The sequence below is a fragment of the Xenopus laevis genome, chromosome 8S, assembly GCF_017654675.1.
Source record: "Xenopus laevis strain J_2021 chromosome 8S, Xenopus_laevis_v10.1, whole genome shotgun sequence".
Lineage (NCBI taxonomy): Eukaryota > Metazoa > Chordata > Amphibia > Anura > Pipidae > Xenopus > Xenopus laevis.
The window spans coordinates 53,637,872-53,658,634 of record NC_054386.1 but is presented as its reverse complement, the minus strand read 5'-3'; the positions used below and the strand labels follow the sequence as shown (position 1 = coordinate 53,658,634).

At 37.7% G+C, this 20,763-nt stretch overlaps 1 protein-coding gene across 4 annotated transcripts in view; it reads left to right on the top strand.

The window, feature by feature from the left end:
- The window catches only part of gria3.S (glutamate receptor, ionotropic, AMPA 3 S homeolog), a 227,520-nt gene that overhangs the window by 135,685 nt on the left and 71,072 nt on the right, over positions 1–20,763 (top strand). For all 4 annotated transcript variants that reach the window (XM_041574732.1, XM_041574731.1, XM_041574733.1 and 1 more), the window contains exons 5-6: positions 16,076–16,129; positions 19,655–19,816. In XM_041574732.1, the coding sequence (XP_041430666.1) occupies positions 16,076–16,129; positions 19,655–19,816 (216 nt within the window). The remainder of the gene's footprint in view (positions 1–16,075; positions 16,130–19,654; positions 19,817–20,763) is intronic.

Sequence of the window (20,763 nt, the reverse complement as noted above, 5' to 3'; positions counted from 1 at the left end):
TCACCCATCCTATGTGGCATTCTCAAGTTCTTAATCATCCCACCCATCCTATGTGGCCTTCTCAAGTTCTTAATTATCCCAACCATCCTATGTGGCCTTCTCAAGTTCTTAATCATGCCCCTAACTTGTTACTCACCTCTCTGCGCAGGTCCTGTCCTCGGAGCTCACAGACGCCATCTTCTCCCAAGCGGTCTTCTTCCTGCTTTGACCGGCGTTTTTGGCGCATGCGCAGTAGGAGCATTTACCGGGTACGGATCTACTGTGCATGCGCCGAATGTCACAAAGTTTTCCGATCTCACTTCTTAAGTTCTTAATCACCCCACCCATCCTATGTGGCCTTCTTAAGTTCTTAATCACCCCACCCATCCTATGTGGCCTTCTAAAGTTCTTAATCACCTCACCCATCCTATGTGGCCTTCTCAAGTTCTTAATCACCCCACCCATCCTATGTGGCCTTCTCAAGTTCTTAATCACCCCACCCATCCTATGTGGCCTTCTCAAGTTCTTAATCACCCCACCCATCCTATGTGGCCTTCTCAAGTTCTTAATCACCCCACCCATCCTATGTGGCCTTCTCAAGTTCTTAATCACCCCACCCATCCTATGTGGCCTTCTAAAGTTCTTAATCACCCCACCCATCCTATGTGGCCTTCTAAAGTTCTTAATCACCTCACCCATCCTATGTGGCATTCTCAAGTTCTTAATCATCCCACCCATCCTATGTGGCCTTCTCAAGTTCTTAATTATCCCAGCCATCCTATGTGGCCTCCTCAAGTTCTTAATCATGCCCCTAACTTGTTACTCACCTCTCTGCACAGGTCCTGTCCTCTGAGCTCACAGACGCCATCTTCTCCCAAGCGGTCTTCTTCCTGCTTTGACCGGCGTTTTTGGCGCATGTGCAGTAGGAGCATTTACCGGGTACGGATCTACTGTGCATGCGCCGAATGTCACAAAGTTTTCCGATTTCACTTCTTAAGTTCTTAATCACCCTACCCATCCTATGTGGCCTTCTCAAGTTCTTAATCACCCCACCCATCCTATGTGGCCTTCTCAAGTTCTTAATCACCCCACCCATCCTATGTGGCCTTCTTAAGTTCTTAATCACCCCACCCATCCTATGTATTTAGTCAAGCCCACACAGATTATATCTAAATATATAAAACCATGACTCTGCTTTAGTTCTGCCAATATCCAAGAATATAAAATAGCATCCACCCAATATCTCATCCAAACTGGCATTAAGACTGGACCCCACCATTCAATTTTTTGGGCCCAATGAGTGGGCAGGCCCCACAGTTTGGGAATCTACACTGTTTGTCTATGGTCAGATGTGAGACCCTTGGGCCCTTTTGTGATTTGTTTGCCCACCTTGCTTGTTCCAAAAAATGTGAGTAGTAGTGCTGCAGTAGATGATTACTTAGATTTTAAGAATAATATAAAATTAAAGGCATTGGGACACAGACATTATCAAAACTCATTTTCAGGTACAGGCACTCAAGTGCTAAAGGTAATTAGTATTTAAGATGAGAAACATTCTATATTTTAAAGCTAAAATATAGAAACACTAGATCAAAACACTCTTGCTTCGCCATTCTTTGCCTAGGGCAGCTGAATTTTAGGGGGGGTGGCATGCTACCCAACCACCCTCCATTGGTTTGGAAGCACTGGGGATTTGCAATAGAGACAATAGTTTTAAACAGTTCCTGTGCACCAATGCCCAGTACTCCTGCCCAATGCTGAAAATTTGCGCATGTGCACAAAGGAAGGGGAGGGAACAATGGCAAGGAGCAGCAATGGGCCTAGGGGTGCCTGCTAAGTAAATCTGCTTCTGCCTAGTAACTAAGGGGAACATGTGTAGGGATTTAAAGCTGACCTGTGTAAATCTGGCATCATGATCTTTGCTCCTGCAACTGGAGCTGGATGCATTAAACACAGTTTTTCTAGCACAGAATCACTGAATATCAATATGCCCTCTCTCCCCATGCCTGATTATAGTGTATTATTTGAAAGCCAAATTTGCCTTTGCATGCAATTTAAAATTATAAAATAATAATAATAATATAGTATTATATAATAAATAATATAATAGCAAGATGCCTAATGGAGTTTTTTTATTTGTAAATCTATAAATCTGTTGAGGCTAACTACTTTAGAAAACTAAAGGGGCTCTTTTACAGAGGGTTTAGATGTCCTTCCTTAAAACAATTCATTTTCTGGAGCATTATATAAAGTAACAAAAAATTACTCCTTTTTCTCTGTGTGCCAAGAATAGGAATGACAATTATATGATAGTGGCTGCATAACATTCATTGGATGAACACCTGTCAAAATAAGAAACACCCACCAATACAGCTGGACAGATATTGCCAGTGGATGGAGTGAATATGAAGTTACTGTATAATATTTTGAAGGAAGGTACTGTTGTTAGCAGCTGCTTCTACAGAAAAGAGTTGTGTTAGTCTCTACTATTAACTATCCAATTTATTCATAATCTGTCAGATCCATACAAAGCAGTGTATAAATAAGTATTTCTAATTGTCCCAAATCATGGGTAAATTCTATTTCGAAGTAGTGGTTTTGTTTCCTCTGTTATATGTCGGCTATTACTAAATGTATTAAAAGTAGTCTGATTAGAATGGGTGTGTGTTGAAATGTCTAATCATTGCTTATTCATGTTTATATACCATTAATTATTCCTCAATGAAACAGATGCCCCATTGGCTTATTATACTGTATCTGTATTATATTAGGCTTAATTCCCCTTGTGTGTAAATCGAAACTTTTTTAAAAACTGGAAATATTTTCTTCTTTCTTGGTTAGAAATGCTGAACTTACTGTACCATAAGAATGGAACAGCAGCAATATAACAGTAATGATCTAGGCCTTCAAATCAACCACAGGAGTTTTCCATCTCAGATCTTATCAGCCAATCTTTTGTGTCTTGACACTGCACATGCTCAGTAAGCTCTTGGATGCAGTTGAGAAACAACTTCAGGGCTGTCTGAAGTCATCAAAAAAAATTATTAAATTCTGATTAAGAAATTCTCTGGTTCTGAGCCACCATGTGATTTAAATCCCCCCAATTTTGTAATACTTTTGCTACTTACAATTTATTTTGCAATGCATTATCTGATATATTGAGATTATATGTAGTGTGCTATTTTGAACCCTGTGATGATGCATTACACTGACACTTCCTCTTGTCTTACAAGGTTCCATCCTCCCGGAGCTGGGCCAAGCCGACCACGTGCCCTAGGCAACCCGGCTGACCACCTAGCTCCCCCATTAGGTCACCATGAGGCCTCTGTGATACAGGGGAGAGCGGCAAAGTAGGAGGAGCGAACATGGATTAGGGGTAGGCAGAAGACCTTTTAACAGGTACCTGCCCAGTGCCCCCCCCCCCCCCATCGTTGTACCTTAGGCAGGTGTCACTTCTGCCTGCCTCTAGCTCTGGCCCATTCATTTAATGGAATAGCTGGAAGAAATGTCAGAAAGGCATATATTCTAAGATATAGAAACAACTGGAGGTTTTAAGGAAAAGGGAAAGCACACTTGTAATCAGTCTCAGTTTGTGGCTGAGAATCACACGCATAGGTCTCTTGCTGTTTGAGTTTTGCTGGGTGTTTGTTTAGATTAGTTTATTAGCATTGCCATTGAAGTATAGTATTAGTTGATTGTATTCACATGCCTGTCTAGGCTAATGCATATTTTAATTTCTGCATCTTGCAGTAGTAAGGTTGCAAATTAGGTTATTTTCCATTAGGGTTATTATTAGTAATTATTATTAATAGTAATAGTTCTGGATTCCAACACTGCAGTGTCAGCAAAGGTTATAAGGAAGAACAATTTAAGGGTTGATTAATATAATAAGATAATAGTAGAGAAGAAGGGGGAGTAATAGATAAAATAATTAAATGGAGATTCAGCAGAAACAAGCCTGTTCTGGCTTTTATTTGGACTTCAATCCCATTACATATAAAACTTCATTAAGGATTAGTTCACACAAGGAGATTCTGGGAGATTTTGCCACCTGGTGACTAATTGCCTCTTCTTCTGGGCGACAATCTCCCCGAACTGCCTCCACCCATCACTATTGTTGGCAGTTACTCTAAGACACATTCTCTTTCTTCTGAGGTCAGTATGGCTTGTACACAAGAGTATGTTTGTCCTCCCTTAAAAAAGTATCTCTAAGGGTTAGTTCACACGAGGACATTCGGGGAGATTTTATTGCCTGACATCTAATCGCCTCTTCTTTTGGGTGACAATCTCCACGAACTGCCTCTGCGTGTCTTCCCATCCGCTAAAGAACACGCAGTAGTCCGAAGTTTCCTCATGAGGCAACTTCGGGCGACTTCTGAAAACGCAGCGCCGCGTGTGCTTTATTGCAGGCGACTTTGCATTATAGCAGCCATACTGACCTCAGAGCAAAGAGAATGTGTCTTTATAGAGTAGCTGCCAACAATAGTGATGGGCGAATAAATTCGCCCTGGCACGAATTTGCAGCGAATTTCTGCGTTTCGCCGAATTGCGAATCTCCACCAAAAATTTCCAATCAAATTTCATGATTTGAAAACATTTGAATTTCACGATTTTTTTGTGAAACCGTTCGAATTTCACTATTTTTTGTGAAAATGTTCGAATTTCACTATTTTTTTGTGAAAATGTTCAAATTTCAAGATTTTTACGTGAACTTTCCAATTTCACGATTTTTTGCAAATTTTTCGCTGTTTCACAAATTTTGCGGGAAATTCGCAAATTTTTCGGTGACATAGGATAAATTCGCCCGTCACAAGCCAACAACTTCGACCTCATGAATGAGATTGTATCTGTACCATAAAGATTTCTTCTTCTGATATTGAAGGGTTTAAGCCTACCTATAAGCAGACAAATCATGTAAAATTAATTTGCATTAAAGCCTCCTGGTGTAATCCTTCCAGGCACAGCAATGTTACTATTTCATTTCCTTTGTCCCTCGTAAGATTTAAGCATATGAACATAGATAGATAGATTTACTTGTTATACTCCTACCACCTTCCCTCCTGCAAAGCCCCAGCTATTCTTTTATCCCCGTAGGATGAGCATTCATGTGGGCAATTGGTTTTGCCATGCTTTAATAATCCAGGAGTTCCAGTCTCCCTTCTGAAGGCTGTGATGAACAGCCTTGTATTAGTCCAAGCAGTTGGAAGGCACATGGGCTGCATTTCAAAAGAACTATTAGTCACTAATGAGGCAATTACAATTTGTATAAACCAATATGCAAAGTTTGCTAAAACAGTGGAGTATGAAGAGTTCAGTGTGTAAAGCTTTGTTCCTATAGCAGGGCCACCATGAATGCTAATATGCGCTGAACACTCATAAATAGGGTTTTCTTTGTCTTGCATCTTTAATTCCTTATTACACTGAAAGAAAACATCTCTCCGGGTTTTGAATGTAAGATCCAGCCGAGTTCTGTAGAAATTATAAATTATTTATAATGTGACAAAAAGTTCAGAATTCAGTAAAAAAGAAAAATTCTAACAGCAACGGAAAAATTTATATTTAAAACTACAGTACAAGAATCAGAAAAAAAGTCAGAATCTTCAACCAGTCGAGGTCCTGTAGAAGTCAATGCTAGTGGTCCTATTTGTAATTTGAAGATATTATGGTTATCCGAACATTTCAGGCTTTGCTGCCTATTTCACAAAAAAATCTGACTTTTTATGCGACATTCCAAAAAAAAGTCACAGTTTTTCCCTGATCCGTTTTTTTTATGGGTTTTTTTGTAATGATAAATAAGGGTAAATTGTGGATTCTAGTTTGGTTGGACTTTTTTTATTCAAGACATGAGAAAAATTCGAATTTTGCTAAATTACCCCCTCAATTCTTAATGCAAATTGATTATTTTTTGCTCCAAAACTTATATTACAATATTACAATATTTTTTAAAGGGATTGTTCACCATCCAACCCTTTTTCAGATAGTTTACAAGGAAGACTTTTTTCAATTACTTTCCATTATTTTTTACCAATTTTCCAAAATCGAAGTTTAAAGTTGAATGTTCCTGTCTCTGCTGTTTCAGTCTGGCAGCTCAGTAATTCAGGTGCAGATTCTGAATTTTGCAACATTTAGTTGATACATTTCCCAGCAGCATCTCTGGAGTATAAGCAACTATTGTATCAATTCCAATTTAGGGATTCTGCTCAGCAGGGGCAAAGAAAAGAAATGTTTCAACTAAATGTATTGATTTAGAACAGTTTACAGGGTCTGTAACCCCCCCCCCTCCCAGAGCTTCTTTAGAAGGTGAAAAATTACACTTTACACTAAAAACAGCCACGCATAGAAAATAGAAAGTAATTGGAAAAAGTCTTTATTTCTGGTGAAACCAACTGAACTGAAAAAAGTATTAGAAGGTGAACAACCCCTTTAAATGAAAAAAAAATTTAAAAGATCAAAAGTAAAATTTTGTAAACATCTAAAAGTTTCCAAGTTCATGTAGAAGTCATTCGGAGCTGTGTAAACAACAGAGTAAAAATTCAAAGTATGTAAAAATGTTTTCATGATTGTATTAAATCCATTTTTTTAAATTCCGATTGTATTAAATAAAGCATATAATCATTTTTTTTTTTTAAAAAATGTAAAGTTTATTTAAAGTAAAAAAAAAAAAAAAATATGCCTTAATATGGTGAGTATGATGGGAGCTGCAATTGTCATCTGATGGGGTGCAGGCTCCCAATCCCTGGCTAAGGAGTTTCTGGGAAGTTGTAGGGCCCCAGCCCTTGACCAGTAACCTGGGACAAACAGAAAGCAATATTTCTTAAATTTGGCTGTTCAGAACATTTTGAGTGCTGCCTACTGCATAATTCAGCAGCATTATAAAGTATAACTTCCAACAACAAATGATTCAACCTATTAGTGCAGTAATTTCACCTTTGTTGATCCATCATCCTGGCTAAACTAAAGGCTTTTAGAATGCTCTGTGCTGTAATCATTGTTCAGCTGAAAGAAACATTATGAATTTGTTTATTTTTATGTCAGAATATTAAAACACTTTAAACACATTTCACACTCCTTAATTGCACTCCTGCAAATCCCCTCTTGGCACAATTGTAATATCATACAGTAATCACTTCTGTAAACATTTAAAATGTAATTAATTATGGGTATTTGCAAACCTAAACAATGTTCTCCTTTATTGCCTTTGCTCAAAAAACTCTTAAAGGCATTAATACTGTTGCGTTTTCCAGAACAGCTTTATTTCTTAAAAAGATCTGTGCTGGTGGCAACTCAGACATACTTTTATGGTCATTCCAACAAATAAACATACTTACTGTATTTAATGACAGATATCCCCAGAACCACATGGTCAAGTTAAGATAGAAATAGCAAAGGCTAACTAAATCTAGAGTGTAGAGAAGAAGTCCACATAAAAAGCAAATGGCCTTAGGCCCTACCTATTAATAGACACCTACCAAAGACTGGTGCCTAGATAGCACCAACATATGATGGTCAATAATCAGAAACTACTATCTATATAAAAGGTTTTGAGGTGATGGTCCTGCTGCAAAGGTATTTAAGCTTTTATAGTCATAAATAATTAGTAACTATGAAGTTTCTTGATCCCTTAAATATGATCTTCCTGACAGGCAGAATGTCTGGTTTTGGTGGACATAACAGGTAAACTTTAATAAAAGTCTTATCTAATCATTGTACAAGAAACAACAGAAATAAACTAGGTATTAAGACAAACTGGACTTACTAACAGTGACCTTCTTAAGTGCAATTTATGCTTGTAATTACTTCATCTCAAGCTCATAAGATGCTAACTGATATGGAAATGGAGGGCCTGATAGGAGGTCACTTAAGGTTATATGTAGGGTGGGTGTCTTTGCTGTAATAGATAGTCCTTTAGCAATACAACTCTATATTGTTTTTTGTGACCTAAATGGGGACATGAGCCAATGTCGGACCATAAAGAGAAGCTTAAATGCATTAAGTCTGAAAGTCACAGCTCTAGTTTCTGCCTCAGAAATGATTGATCTGTAATGTTCCACAGGCAACTTGTCCACACATAATGCCTACCTGTTATCACATGCTCAAAACAGATGTATTTTTTCACAGATATTTGATAAAGCAAATGCTAAAAGCTAGATTCCTTATCACAAAATAAGCCCACACATAATAGACTTGAATGACTAGAATATACCAATGTTCATTTTTATGACAAAGTTTAGACTTATAGAAAGCACCAAATGTATGTCTGTATGCATGTATGTATAACTTTATTTGTAAAGCACTGTTAAGGAGCCGCAGTGCTGTACAGTGCATAAAAGTACAATATATATATATATAAATATAAAAGTATACATGAGGAAGACAAATCACATAATAAATATATACAGAATCATATCAGGACAAAGAGCTATGTGGTAAGAGACATAGTGGGAAGGAGGTCCCTGACCCGTAGAGCTTACAGTCTAAGTGGATGGGAGGCTAACATACGGGCACAAATTGGAGATGAAAAAAAGCATAGTTAGTAGACACAGGACTAGGCTAATGCTCTAGTGCTCCAAAAGGCAGGCTCTAAGATTTTTCTTGAAGAGATTGATAGAGGATTCCTTACGGAGGAATTCAGGGATGGAATTCCAGAGGTAAGAAGCAGCAAGAAAGAAGGGTTTCAGACAAGAGGTGGCAGTGGATGTGGATGGTGTGAAGAGAAGGTGGCTCTGAGAAGAGCTGAGACGATGACCAGGAAAGTATAGCTAGACAAATGTACTGAGGAGCAGAGGAGTGAAGGGCTTTGAATGTTAGTAGAAGGGATTTATATGCTTATATGCTTTATATGCTTATAAATTTGACCTATGGGAAGTACCAACCTTTCTTATAATAAAAGGCAGAATTAACATTACATAGGGCACTTGAGATGTACACACTTTAGAATTTTGTATTATGGATGTGAAATTCCCTGAATGCTGTACCATCTATTCAAATTGACACATTTCAAGTAGCACTTACTGTATAATTGCATTTAAATCATATGTTATAGATTTATTAGCATACCAAACTGGAATATTAATATGGACAAACTTTTCCTGCCAAGAGTTTGCCACTTAAAATGTTGATAACCCATTAGGATTAGGGATGGGCAAATTTTTTGCCTCGTTTCACCAAAAAAATGACGCCCATAGACTTGTATGGCGGCGTGCATCAAAAAGAAAAAAGATGCGCAACAAAAAATTTTTGACGCCCATAGACTTTTCGCCGGCTGCAAATTTTTGGCGAAACGAAACGGGTCAAATTTGCCCATCTCTAATTAGGATGTATAATTTTTTTCCAAAATAGCAAAGCTGGTTTAAAGACAATGATAGGATCATTGTTTTTTTAAATGCTGGGTATGAAATTAATCTGTTGCATTTCACTTTGCCGAAAAATTTGCAGAACTGCTAAAAATTTGCGAAACACATTGAAGTCAATGGTTGTCAACATTTTTTTACACGCAAAAAAAAATTTTTTACGCACGCAACAATTTTTTCTCACTCAAATGTATTAAAGTCAATGGGCTTTTTTCTTGTGGCAGCTTTTTTGTCCCAGCAAATTTTTCGTCCAAAAGCATTAAAGTAAATGGGATTTTTTTCTTATGGCAACTTTTTTGTCTCTGTGACAATTTTATCTTGGTGACTTTTTTGTTGTGTGAATCCATGCCTTTCAAAAAAAATCATTCATCACCAATGAAGACTGACAGCAACTAGGCAAAAACCTCTAAAATGATCACTGCCAGTATTATTGTAACTCATTTATACTGTACTTTATTTAAGTTTGCATGAAGCTATGAGAGCCATACTTCATTTACAAAATGCATTCTTGATTGACTTCATTTCAGTATGCCATAAAGCCCATACAGGGCTGTAACGAGAGATAAAATAGGCACAGTTGCTGTAGGGGTGGTCCAGGGTAAAGAGAGCTCAGTGGAATTTATGGCTAATTGCCAGTTCCAATGTAATGATGTAATGTAATAATAGAAGCAAAGTTTACTGCTGGTCTAGTAACCATTATTAACCAATCATATTTTCAATCTAACAGATTCAAAAAGTCCAGTTGCTTTAGAATTATTTCTCCTAGATGCTTATATCATGACCTGGATGAAATGAACATTTTTATAGATTTTTTATTTATGTTATTCTGAACCTTGTTTAGAGATACTTCTCTGAAAAGTAGTGTCCAGGTTAAACTTGCCTTAAAGGGAACCTTAAACTCTCTGTAAAACCATCCCACACTGTCCCCAGCTCTGTAAAATAGATGGCCCTTGTTACAGATACAAGAATATTCACCAATGAGAATCCTACTTACCAGTGTGTAATTGGTAATCTTGCTATTTTCTAAACATGAGAAAGGAGGACATATTTCTGTTTAGTTGTTGTGTTCTTTAACACAACAGATTAAACAGATTAAAGCACTGAGTATCTTGACAGCGCTATATAAATAAATGATGATGATGAAATGATGATGTTCTTACAGCCAAGGATCAGACAAGCTATAATTCTCACCAGTATCCTTTCCCTGTATATTGGGGAACGCTGATTTTGTTTCTGATTTACATTTGTATCCTTTCGTAACGTGGAACAAAATAGCTGAAAGTCAATAACAAGAAATGAACATGAAATAGCTCCTCTCTAATGAAACCTATCAAAAAGTAATTATTTCATTTAAGAAGATGCCACATACAGGTATTATTTCAGTTTTGATTTACATGGATACATCCTAATGCAAAACCTCAAATCTACTGGGGGCTTAAGGGATAAATAGGAAATGCAGAGGCAGCAATTTTTTGACATGATTAAAGGAAAATGTAATTACAAGCTTTCCTTGCATAGAATTCCATATTTCCTGCTCTCACAGTACAGAAGCCCTTAGGCCTCTGAAGGTGAAACCCCCTCTTGTCTAATCTGAAAGGAATCCTTTTTGTTCTCTCTGTGAGTAAATAACTCCCCAGAGACCTCTTTGTATTGACATCTAACATATTTACCATATCACCTTGCAAGTATCTCTTTTCTGAAGTGGCGAAACCCAGTGTTAACAGTCTTTTTTTCCCATAAAGAAATTGTTCTTGCATGCTGCCTACTCACATCAGTCATTGGACTGCAGAACATGGACAGACTTCCAATACTCTCTGTTGCTGAACAGTATTGGGGAGCTTTTTACATAGAGTATATAAGGTTAGGCATGCCAGTTAGGTATGATGCCCTCTGTGAAATATTATGACAAATATAAGAATATATTTGTTGAATATCTAAAGCTCTTTCTGTATAGGGGCAAATTTACTAAAGGGCAAAGTGACTAATGCGGGCAACATCATTTCGGTACTTCGCTGATTTACGGTCAATGGCATAACTTCACTAGCGAAGGAGATAGACTCTAGCGGTACTTAGCTTCTTAACGCCTGGCAAATTTGCGCTCTGGCGAATGGACGTAGCTATGCAAATTCACTAAAATGCAGATTTTACTGAACATTATCTCTTGCGCCATACTTTCCTTCACCACCTCAGACCAGTTGAAGTGCAAGTAGAGTAGATAGGAGTTCCTAAAAAAATAGTTGAAAATGTTTCTGTCCCAAAAAACGCTAGCATCTTTTCCTTTTCAGGGTCGTAGGCTGAAAAAGAGTGTACATTTTTTTGGGGTTAACCTGCTTCCCCCCTACATTTCCTAACATATGGCACATAATTATACACTGAGCTCATGTGTAGAGCAATATAACAACTTTATTTTATTTTATTAAAGTGTAATGTATTTGCTGCAACATATACGTCCATTGAACTAGCACAACTTCACATACATATATATATATATATTCCCAAATATATTCCCATATATATATATATACTGTATATATATATATATATATATATATATATATATTCCTTGATTTATATATATATATATATATATGTTTCTAACTTCCAATCTCTCAGCATGTATAAAGCTCATTTCATGCAGCCTCAAAGGTGAAAAAGATTAGAGAAGTTGGAATGTAAATGTAAATGGGGTCACGGAGTAGGTGCACACAAAATTCACTACTAGTGTTTCTGTTCTCATAAATATTCATCTATATGTCAAGACTCATAGGATTAGTAGCATAAGAGTATCATTGGCCCTGAGGCTAATGACCACTTCCTGCCACACTCCAGTACAGTGTTGAGCAGAGGGTGGACCTTTCTCTTTGGACTTCCTCTTCAGAAGGGAGTGGATAGTGCTGGGAAACTTAGGTCCAAGTAAAGCAGAGTCTTCAGGGATATGGAGACCCTTGGTGAAGTCGGTGAACAGGGACATCATGAATGAGGACAGGAGAGTGTAGTTCTCGGTAATAGCACTTTCTAGGAAAGTGAGGCAGATAGAACTAGTAAGCAAAAGCAGCCTGTGCTCCAACTAGGAGGAATAGCAAGGGATAGCTTTCCCCTTGGCCTGTAGTGAAGGGATCACAGACTAATAAGGATTTACAGTCTATGAATTCCCTGATCCAACATGTGGGGATCCTGGTCATTGTCAACTCCATGCTTGGTGGGGGGGGGTGTGAGGCCATGATGTCCATTAAAGTTTATGAAAACCATTTCGGGTGGTTTGGCACCATGTTTTCAGACTACTAAAAAAGCATGTTTTAAAGTAGTGAAAATATAATGTGATGTTATGCTGCACATGTAAAACTGGTATGTTTGCTTCAGAAAGACTACTATAGTTTATATGAACAAGCTGCTGCATAGTCATGGAGGCAGCCATTCAAGCTAGTAAATGAGAAAAGGCACAGGATACACAGCAGATAACAGATATGCTCTCTGGTATACTTCAAGTTATCTGTTATCTACTGTATCTCCTGTGCTTGAATGTTTGCCCCTGTTGCTACACAGCAGCTTGATTATATAAAGCAAACACATCAGTTTTAACAATGCAGGACAACAGTACATTGTATTGTCATCGATTTAAAACACTTTTATTTTTTTGGTGTTACTGTTCCTTTAATATCATAAAAAGCAATATGTGCTAGAGGTTTGTTTAAAGGTGGCCATACACGTGCAGATTAAATCTGCCGATATCGGTCCTTTAGACCAATTCGGCAGCTTATCTGCCCATGAATGGGGGCTTCCGATGGGTCTTCTCAATCGATATCTGGCCACTATATTGATCGGGAAGGTTTAATTTTTCAAGCAATCGGCCCGTCGGAGCAAGTTGCTCCTTGTTGTAATCTGATCGTTAGGCCCTACGACATAACGTTCGGAATATAGCCCTGCCATTGGTGGTCATATCGGAGAAAGATCCGCTAGTTTTGCCAAATGTGCAGATCTTATATTGTATGGCCAGCTTAAGAATTACAGCTCACAGCATTCTTTAAAGGGGTGTTCACCTTTAAGTCAACTTTTAGTATGATGTAGATAGTGATATTCTGAGACAATTTGCAATTATTTATTTTATTATTATTCATGCTTTTTGAGTTATTTAGCTTTTGTTCGGCAGCTCTCCAGTCTGCAATGTCAACAATCTGGTTGCTAGGGTCCAAATTACCCTAGCAGCCATGAGAGTGTGATGTGAATAGGAGAAGGCCTGAATTGACATAACAAGTAGCAGTTACAATACATTTGTAGCCTTACAGAGCATTTGTTATAGATGGAGTCAGTGATCCCCATTTGAAAGCTGGAAAGAGTCAAAAGAAGAAGAGAAAAAAATATAAATATATAAAAAAAAAACACCCCTTTAACCTTTAATAACATAGTGGAGTATGCTGGAACTTGTAATCTGCCAAAATTTGACAACCCCCCTAGCCCCCTAGGGGGCAATGTAATTAAAGTTGCAAAGAGAAAAACAATTCACACCAATAAGAATAAAAACCCAAATCTCGCAATGTAATATTGTTCCTTAAACTGTTATTGCATTGCGAATTTTAATTGCGCACTCTTAAGAAGTGCTTGAAGGTGCAGTAATCTTTTGGAGCAAACATAACGAGTTTTTCAGTACGAAGTTTTATTACATTTACTGCGCATTGGTGCAAACTATAAAATTCGCAAACGGTCTACCACTGTCGGAAGTGGTTTAAACAGTTTCTGGGTTTGCAAAAACGATATTAAATTCGTGCAAAGCAAAATTTGTTTGCGCAAAGGCATAACTTTTCACATTGCAAATAGTATTTCCATTACCGACTTTTATTACATTCCCTAGTTAGAGAGGAACATCACTAACTGAGTCCCATTAACCAACTTGGGACTTGGTAAAAATCCAGCTTCTCAACTAACTCTCCCCATTGCCAGGGACCCACCACCCGGCAGGTGCCTTCTTTATAATTATTGAGTCATTGTTTTGTAGTTTTAACAATGCTTGTCTCTCTTTAAAAGAGAGATTTTGTTTGTATTTTTTGGAGACAGGTTGTTCAATGATTATTTTTACTTCGGTAAGAACAACTTTTTCAAAAGCAGATAAAGCCTCATTATGTACTACAGGATTATAGGAACTCTTTTTCCTGAAACCACTCAATGGTGCAGAGTTAGTTACATCACCCTTAGAAAAACAGATTTTTAGTTTTAACATTCTTATGAATTTCTGAAACTCAATTTCCCACCATGTATGAAGGAATAAAGCCTTGGCCTCTATTTAATACAGCCTTTTCATCAGGGGACAACACATATGAGGAAATATTAATAAATAAGTAAATTACCTCCTCTGTTTGATACGTTGAGGGTAATCTTCCCTTGGAATAGGTGCCCTTGGGTTCCGTTTTTTGGGTAGAGTGCGGTACTCTAAAAAAGCTGGAGATTGCTGTTGGCTAGATGCGCTTGGCTGTCGAGAGGTGGTAGTTACAGGCCTATAGCTCTGAAAACTGCCGGAGGTTTTACTCCCGTTGCCCGATGCGGTTCCTGCAGCTCTGCAGGTCTCCCGAGCTATCCCTTTCTGTATACCGTGGTTGTCTGTTGTGCCGGGTAGGTTCCCTCAGCAGTGGCAAGCAGGTCCGGACTGAGAATTAAAATAGGCCCTGCCATTTCAGGTACACAGAGGCCCAATCAGCCCACATAGAGGCCCAAACAGCTCCACCAGCCCACTAAATACTGACTTTCTATGGCACCTTATAGCAGCCCCTCTGGCATTTACCAAAACCCACAGATTGCCAGTCCGGGCCTGGTGGCAACCTGCATCAATTGGATGGGTGGGGTTAACTGTTTATATGCTCAGCTCCTTGTAGATTTGGTTACACTTGATAAAGAGCATTGCTCGAAGCATGTAGTGTTTTAAATAAAAAGCACCCAGAATTTTGCAGCATTTATCTGCGTTTGACCTTTTCTTACAAATCATCCTTTACAGTGAATTATCCTCCTTTGGGTCCCTTGGTTCTCTTTGACTTCAACAGTAATTACGCAAAAGTGCAGATGTGGGAGCTTTTTACCTTAACATGTTCTGGGTGTAAAAGTGTTTCTATCTGCATTTCTGTGTGATTCCCAAGGTGTTGTGTTAGGGGTTATCCCACAAATTTTTTGGAGCTGTCAGGCAAGTGTGGGGAGGCAAAGCCTCACCAAGCCTTAATGAAAATCCGCCTATGCCCATTGACTTTAATGCATTTGGACAAAAAGTCACAGAGACAAAAAAGTTGTCAGAAGGAAAAAACACCCATTGACTTTAATGCATTTGGAGTGAGAAAAAAAAGTTGCGTGCGTAAAAAATTTGTCACACGTAAAAAAAAAATGTTATTGCCTATTGACTTCAATGCATTTTGCAAATATTTTCAACTTTTTGCAAAATTTTTAGTAGTTTCACAAATATTTCGGCAAAACAGGACAGATTTGCTCATCACTAGTTATATATAAGTGACTGCAATAAAAAAGTAATAAACACTCTATGTAACACTGATTTATTAAACATCCACTACAGTTTCATGGCAACAGTTCACATTTATCCTTGTGAAAACAGCTACAGTCTACCAATTCCTACTTTGCTCTAAAGATGGCATAGCGAAAGGTTACAGAAACAGAGACAAGAGACATTGGAAGTAACCACACAGAATCAGCTGACATCTTCTGATAAACTTAGAATAACCCATTACCTGATCTGTGTGATTTTTTTCTTCTTCTAGGTTGTAATCCTCGGCAAACACACAAGAGGCTACCACTATATGCTTGCTAATCTGGTAAGATCTTTTATTATGATTTTTACTTTTGGGTAATGCATCCCCTCGAATCTTTGTCAGATTTAATCATCCACAACGAGGCTTCTGAAAGGCCCCCAGATCCCTGGGAAATCCTTTTGGCATATATAAAAGATATTAAACTTTTCTTTGTTCTGTCGTTGATATACAGTATTTTATTACTCCTCATTTCAAATATAAAGAAACTGTTGGCTTCTGCTCTTTGGTGTTAAGAGAATTTACTTTTGACAGAGAGACACACCACTGGTATTTCGTCAATCAACACTGGCTGACATTTAAAAAAACGGAACATTTTGTCTGTACTTTCCATTAAAAATCAAACTATGTACAGATTTTAGACACATGCCCAATATGTTTTCCTGGCAAACATTTAATGTGGTGCTACATTACCTGGAGCCCAATAAGCTGGGTTGTTCCTGTACCGACAGATAGCTGTCAGCCATCATTTAAAGTGTTGTAGGAAAAAATACAGTATTTTCCAGCATAAATTAGTAATACACAATACATTTACCCATCATTATTAACTGAAATGTGGCAAGGATTAGGAGATGTGTTGGAGCTATATGGGTACATCATGTACTGTATATGAATATAAACTGAAATATTAAGGCAAAATATCAACATTTAGCCCCCACATTATGGAGTGCATCCCATAGCTAACCAAGTTCCAAAAAGTGAAGAAAAAGCAATCTGGCAAAATGCGCTAGTTTATATACTGAACTTACTATTTAGGGTTGCCACCTTTTGAGGCTGCACAGTTAAGGCAGGGGGTGGGCATGTGACATCACTGGGCAGACCTGTGGCATCATGGGCTATGATAAAGCAACCTGTGATTGGCAATCACTGCATCAATTTCAGAGAATATTGACCGTTTTTTCCTCATTTGGAAAACCTAGCAACCCTTCAGAAAACTGGGCTGTCTGGATTAAAAGTGGACCGGTGGCAACTCTTATAATGATCCATATCTATAAAATTGTATACAGGGGCTCCTTATATTCTGATCTTGGTGTGCCTACCCTTGGAGTGTCAATGACATGCTCAGTGTGCTCTCGACTGCTGTGACTGTGCTAAGCTTAGGGGATGTTAAAAAGACCCACATAAACACTTTGACTAACAATACTAAGGCAGGCTATCTAAGCCTTATGAATACTGCAAGCCCTATTTAGACAAATACTGTAGATCACCATTTTTTAGGCTGCAGTTCTAGTCAATAGCTGATATCTTCTAGGGATGGGATAAGACAACCAAAGCTGCTGCCATGTAGTTTAAGGAATGGTTACCAGAAAGTATTTTCAGTATGTCATAGCAATACTTGTAGATTATTTCATTTTTAAGTAGGTCTAAATACAAACTTTGTGATTATAAAAATCTTAAGTGCTTCAGCCACCTGATTGTCCAATAATTCCATGAATAAGCGGATTTTAACAAACACATGCAACTGTTACATTTTCAGCGCTAACCAAATAAATAACTTAGTTTGGGTGCTCATGCCCAAAACCCTCAGTGTGAAACAATCACTCTGTGTGTATTAATACCATGGGTCACTCACCTCTGCTGTTGAGTGGTCCGGGTGCAGCACCCCAAACCCGCAGCAAGGGGAGACATCAATCAATGAACACAGCACTTCTCAGAACTCCAGGCAGCGGTCAAAAGTTCAAACAGCTATATTTCACAGATTCATATCTTATCCTAACATGTTTCTTGTGATTCCACACGTAGTCACAGACTTCCTTGCACAGATTGCAACCAAATTGATTTTGTGAACATTGCAGTGTATGTAATTACATTTTGCAATAGCAAACCATTTTTTATGACAATATACAGTATTTAACAAAACTCCAGGGCAGGTATTTAAGGTTCTCAATGCTCAGTTAAGATTGGCAATGCAATAAAAGCCTAATGAAAAATATTACATTTTACGTTTTATTCGCGCAGTTTTGCTCTTTGCAAATTTTATTAAATTTCCTAATAAAAGAGGAATCACTGCAGTTTAACTGATCAAAACTGAGGGGGTTGTGGGTGCACACCTGAGGCCAATTTCAAAAAGTTTAGAGCCCTGTCTAAATGATTCCAGTAAAAATGCAAGTGCATGTAATTTTGAAACAGGGTTTTTTTGTTACAAAGTTATGATCATGATATGGATAAGCAACCATATTTTTTCCTAAAATACTCTATATTTAGTTTACAAGTTGGAGCATCCCAATTTGGATAGAGCCTGGTATCATCCAGTTAGGGAAAACTAAACGAAATCTACTAAATATATTTAAACAAAGGTTTAAGAGCACAAAATAGGTTCATATATTTAGGCTCAATAATTCATAGGTAATTCAAGGTAACTGTGTGAATACATGCTTCTGTATAATTGTGACTAGCACCAGACCACTGGCTGCTCTACTGGATGAGGTGGCAAAGTACAAAATAAATGAATGAAGTGTGCCATGAAAGTAACATCTGTCTTAAAGGAACAGTAACAATAAATAATTAAAGTGCTTTAAAAGAATGACAATATAATGCACAGTTGCCCTGCACTGATTGCTATGTTTGCTGCAGAAAAGTTTGTATAAAGAAGCTGCTGCGTAACCATGGAGCAGCCATTCAATCACAGGATACACAGTAGATAAAAGACAAGTTCTGAAGAATACCACACTTATCTGTAGCTGTATATCCTGTGCATTTTCTCCTTTTTCAGCTTTGAATGGCTGCCCCCATGCCTACAAAGCAACTTGTTTTTATCAACTATAGTAGAGGTTCTAAAGCAAATATACCAGTTGTACCAGTGCAGGGCAACAGTACATTATATTTTCATTACTTTAAAACAATTTTATTTTTTGGTATTACTGTTCCTTTAAGAAGGTGTTCTTCCACAGCTCCTTTTACATGTTGCACCTACTGCTACAAGTGATTTAGTAAGTTCTTAATACAGCTGAATTTTTGTTACAGTCAACAGACCAAGTCCTAAGCACGCAGCAAACTTGTCGCAAATAACCACATGTAACAAATAGAAGGGGTTACAGGAGGGCAACCTTTATGTTGCAGAGGGTACAAGTAGATATCTTTTTGTAAAACATGTGTTACCTGCCTTAGTATGTTGCATTACAAAACAGTCTTTTATATAAAGTCAAAACTATAACATCAGGCTCTGGCCTCGAACTTTATGTTTACATTCCCTTACCATTCTTTGTTCCAATTTAGTTTGATTGTATACACCATGTTATAAGAATTAGTACAGTAAAATACAGTCTAAAGTGAATCTGGACTCTGTCCTTATTGTTCACTGAAAGGTTTGGCATTTCCATGCAGCAGATGTTAGGGTATTGACATCCATAAAAGACAGCTCTGTAGTTCTCTTAATTGATCAGAGGTAACATTACTCAGAATCATAGCAACTTGGTGCGCATTCCAAAATCCCACCTGGCTTGAGCATCAACTGCATTTGATGGCTTCTTTGGTAGATGCAAATAGAGAGAATTGAAGGAGATCTATTCAATATGTTTTGTCTAATTCCAGGGCTTTACAGGCATTACGCTGGAAAGAGTGATGCACGGCGGGGCCAACGTGACCGGCTTTCAGATTGTGAACAATGAAAACCCAATTGTGCAGCAATTTTTACAGAGATGGGTTAGACTGGATGAGAGGGAGTTCCCTGAAGCAAGAAATAAACCACTAAAGGTACAGTATAATGGAATATAGTCTGCGGCAAAACAAGGCTGCGCTGGGCCCCCCACCAAATTTTTTTTTTTTTTTTTTTGAAGGGGCCTGGTGCTCATTACCTCACGCCGCTCTTCTGGTTGTACCCTCCCTCAGGGAGGGGGAATTTTAATACTATAAGCTGACCCCGTGGTCCAGGCATCCCTTTTCCCTGGGCACCCCAGCAACAGCAGGATCTGCTTCCTCTATAGTTACGCCACTGAATATAGTATCCTGTTCAGTTCTGTTGTCCATCTATGCAGTTGTATGGATTCAAGGTACTGACATATTCCTTATTTGGTGTGGAGGGTCAACACGTTTGAATCATACAGTTTTGAATGAAGTATCCTTAGGAGCATGTTTTTTTTTTTTTTTGAAGGACTGGTTGCTGAGAGGGGGATAGGGAAGAATCACTTGATTATGTCAGAAACAGTACATCATTTTAATTGATTCTATTTCAAAAGTTTATTATTTCCATGACACGAAGCTCAAATTAAATGTTCGTATTTTCAAAGTTCTCTTGCAATAATGGGAGAAAACTTCCCCTAAAAGAGTGATTTAACGTACTGTATAAATAGGGAAATAATTGACCAGTCAACATAGATGAATCCTACAAAATTCCCAGTCTAATGAAAAATGTAAACCAGGTTGAGATCCCCTAATTCATTTCCCTGTCGGATGTATACTTTTAAAGTAAAAATATATACTTTTCTAGCCATTTTTATAGCTAGAAAATTAATTTATATAATTTTGTTTACAATGATGTATTTATAATTAAGATATTTAAGTGATTTTGCATAGCCAGAATAAATTTCATGTATTAAAAAAATCTTAAATCAGATTACATTTTTCCAGTGATATTTTACTATTAAAGTTAAAATTTTTACAGATAAGGAAGTATTTAATAGTAATAATATAAATGTTTTAAT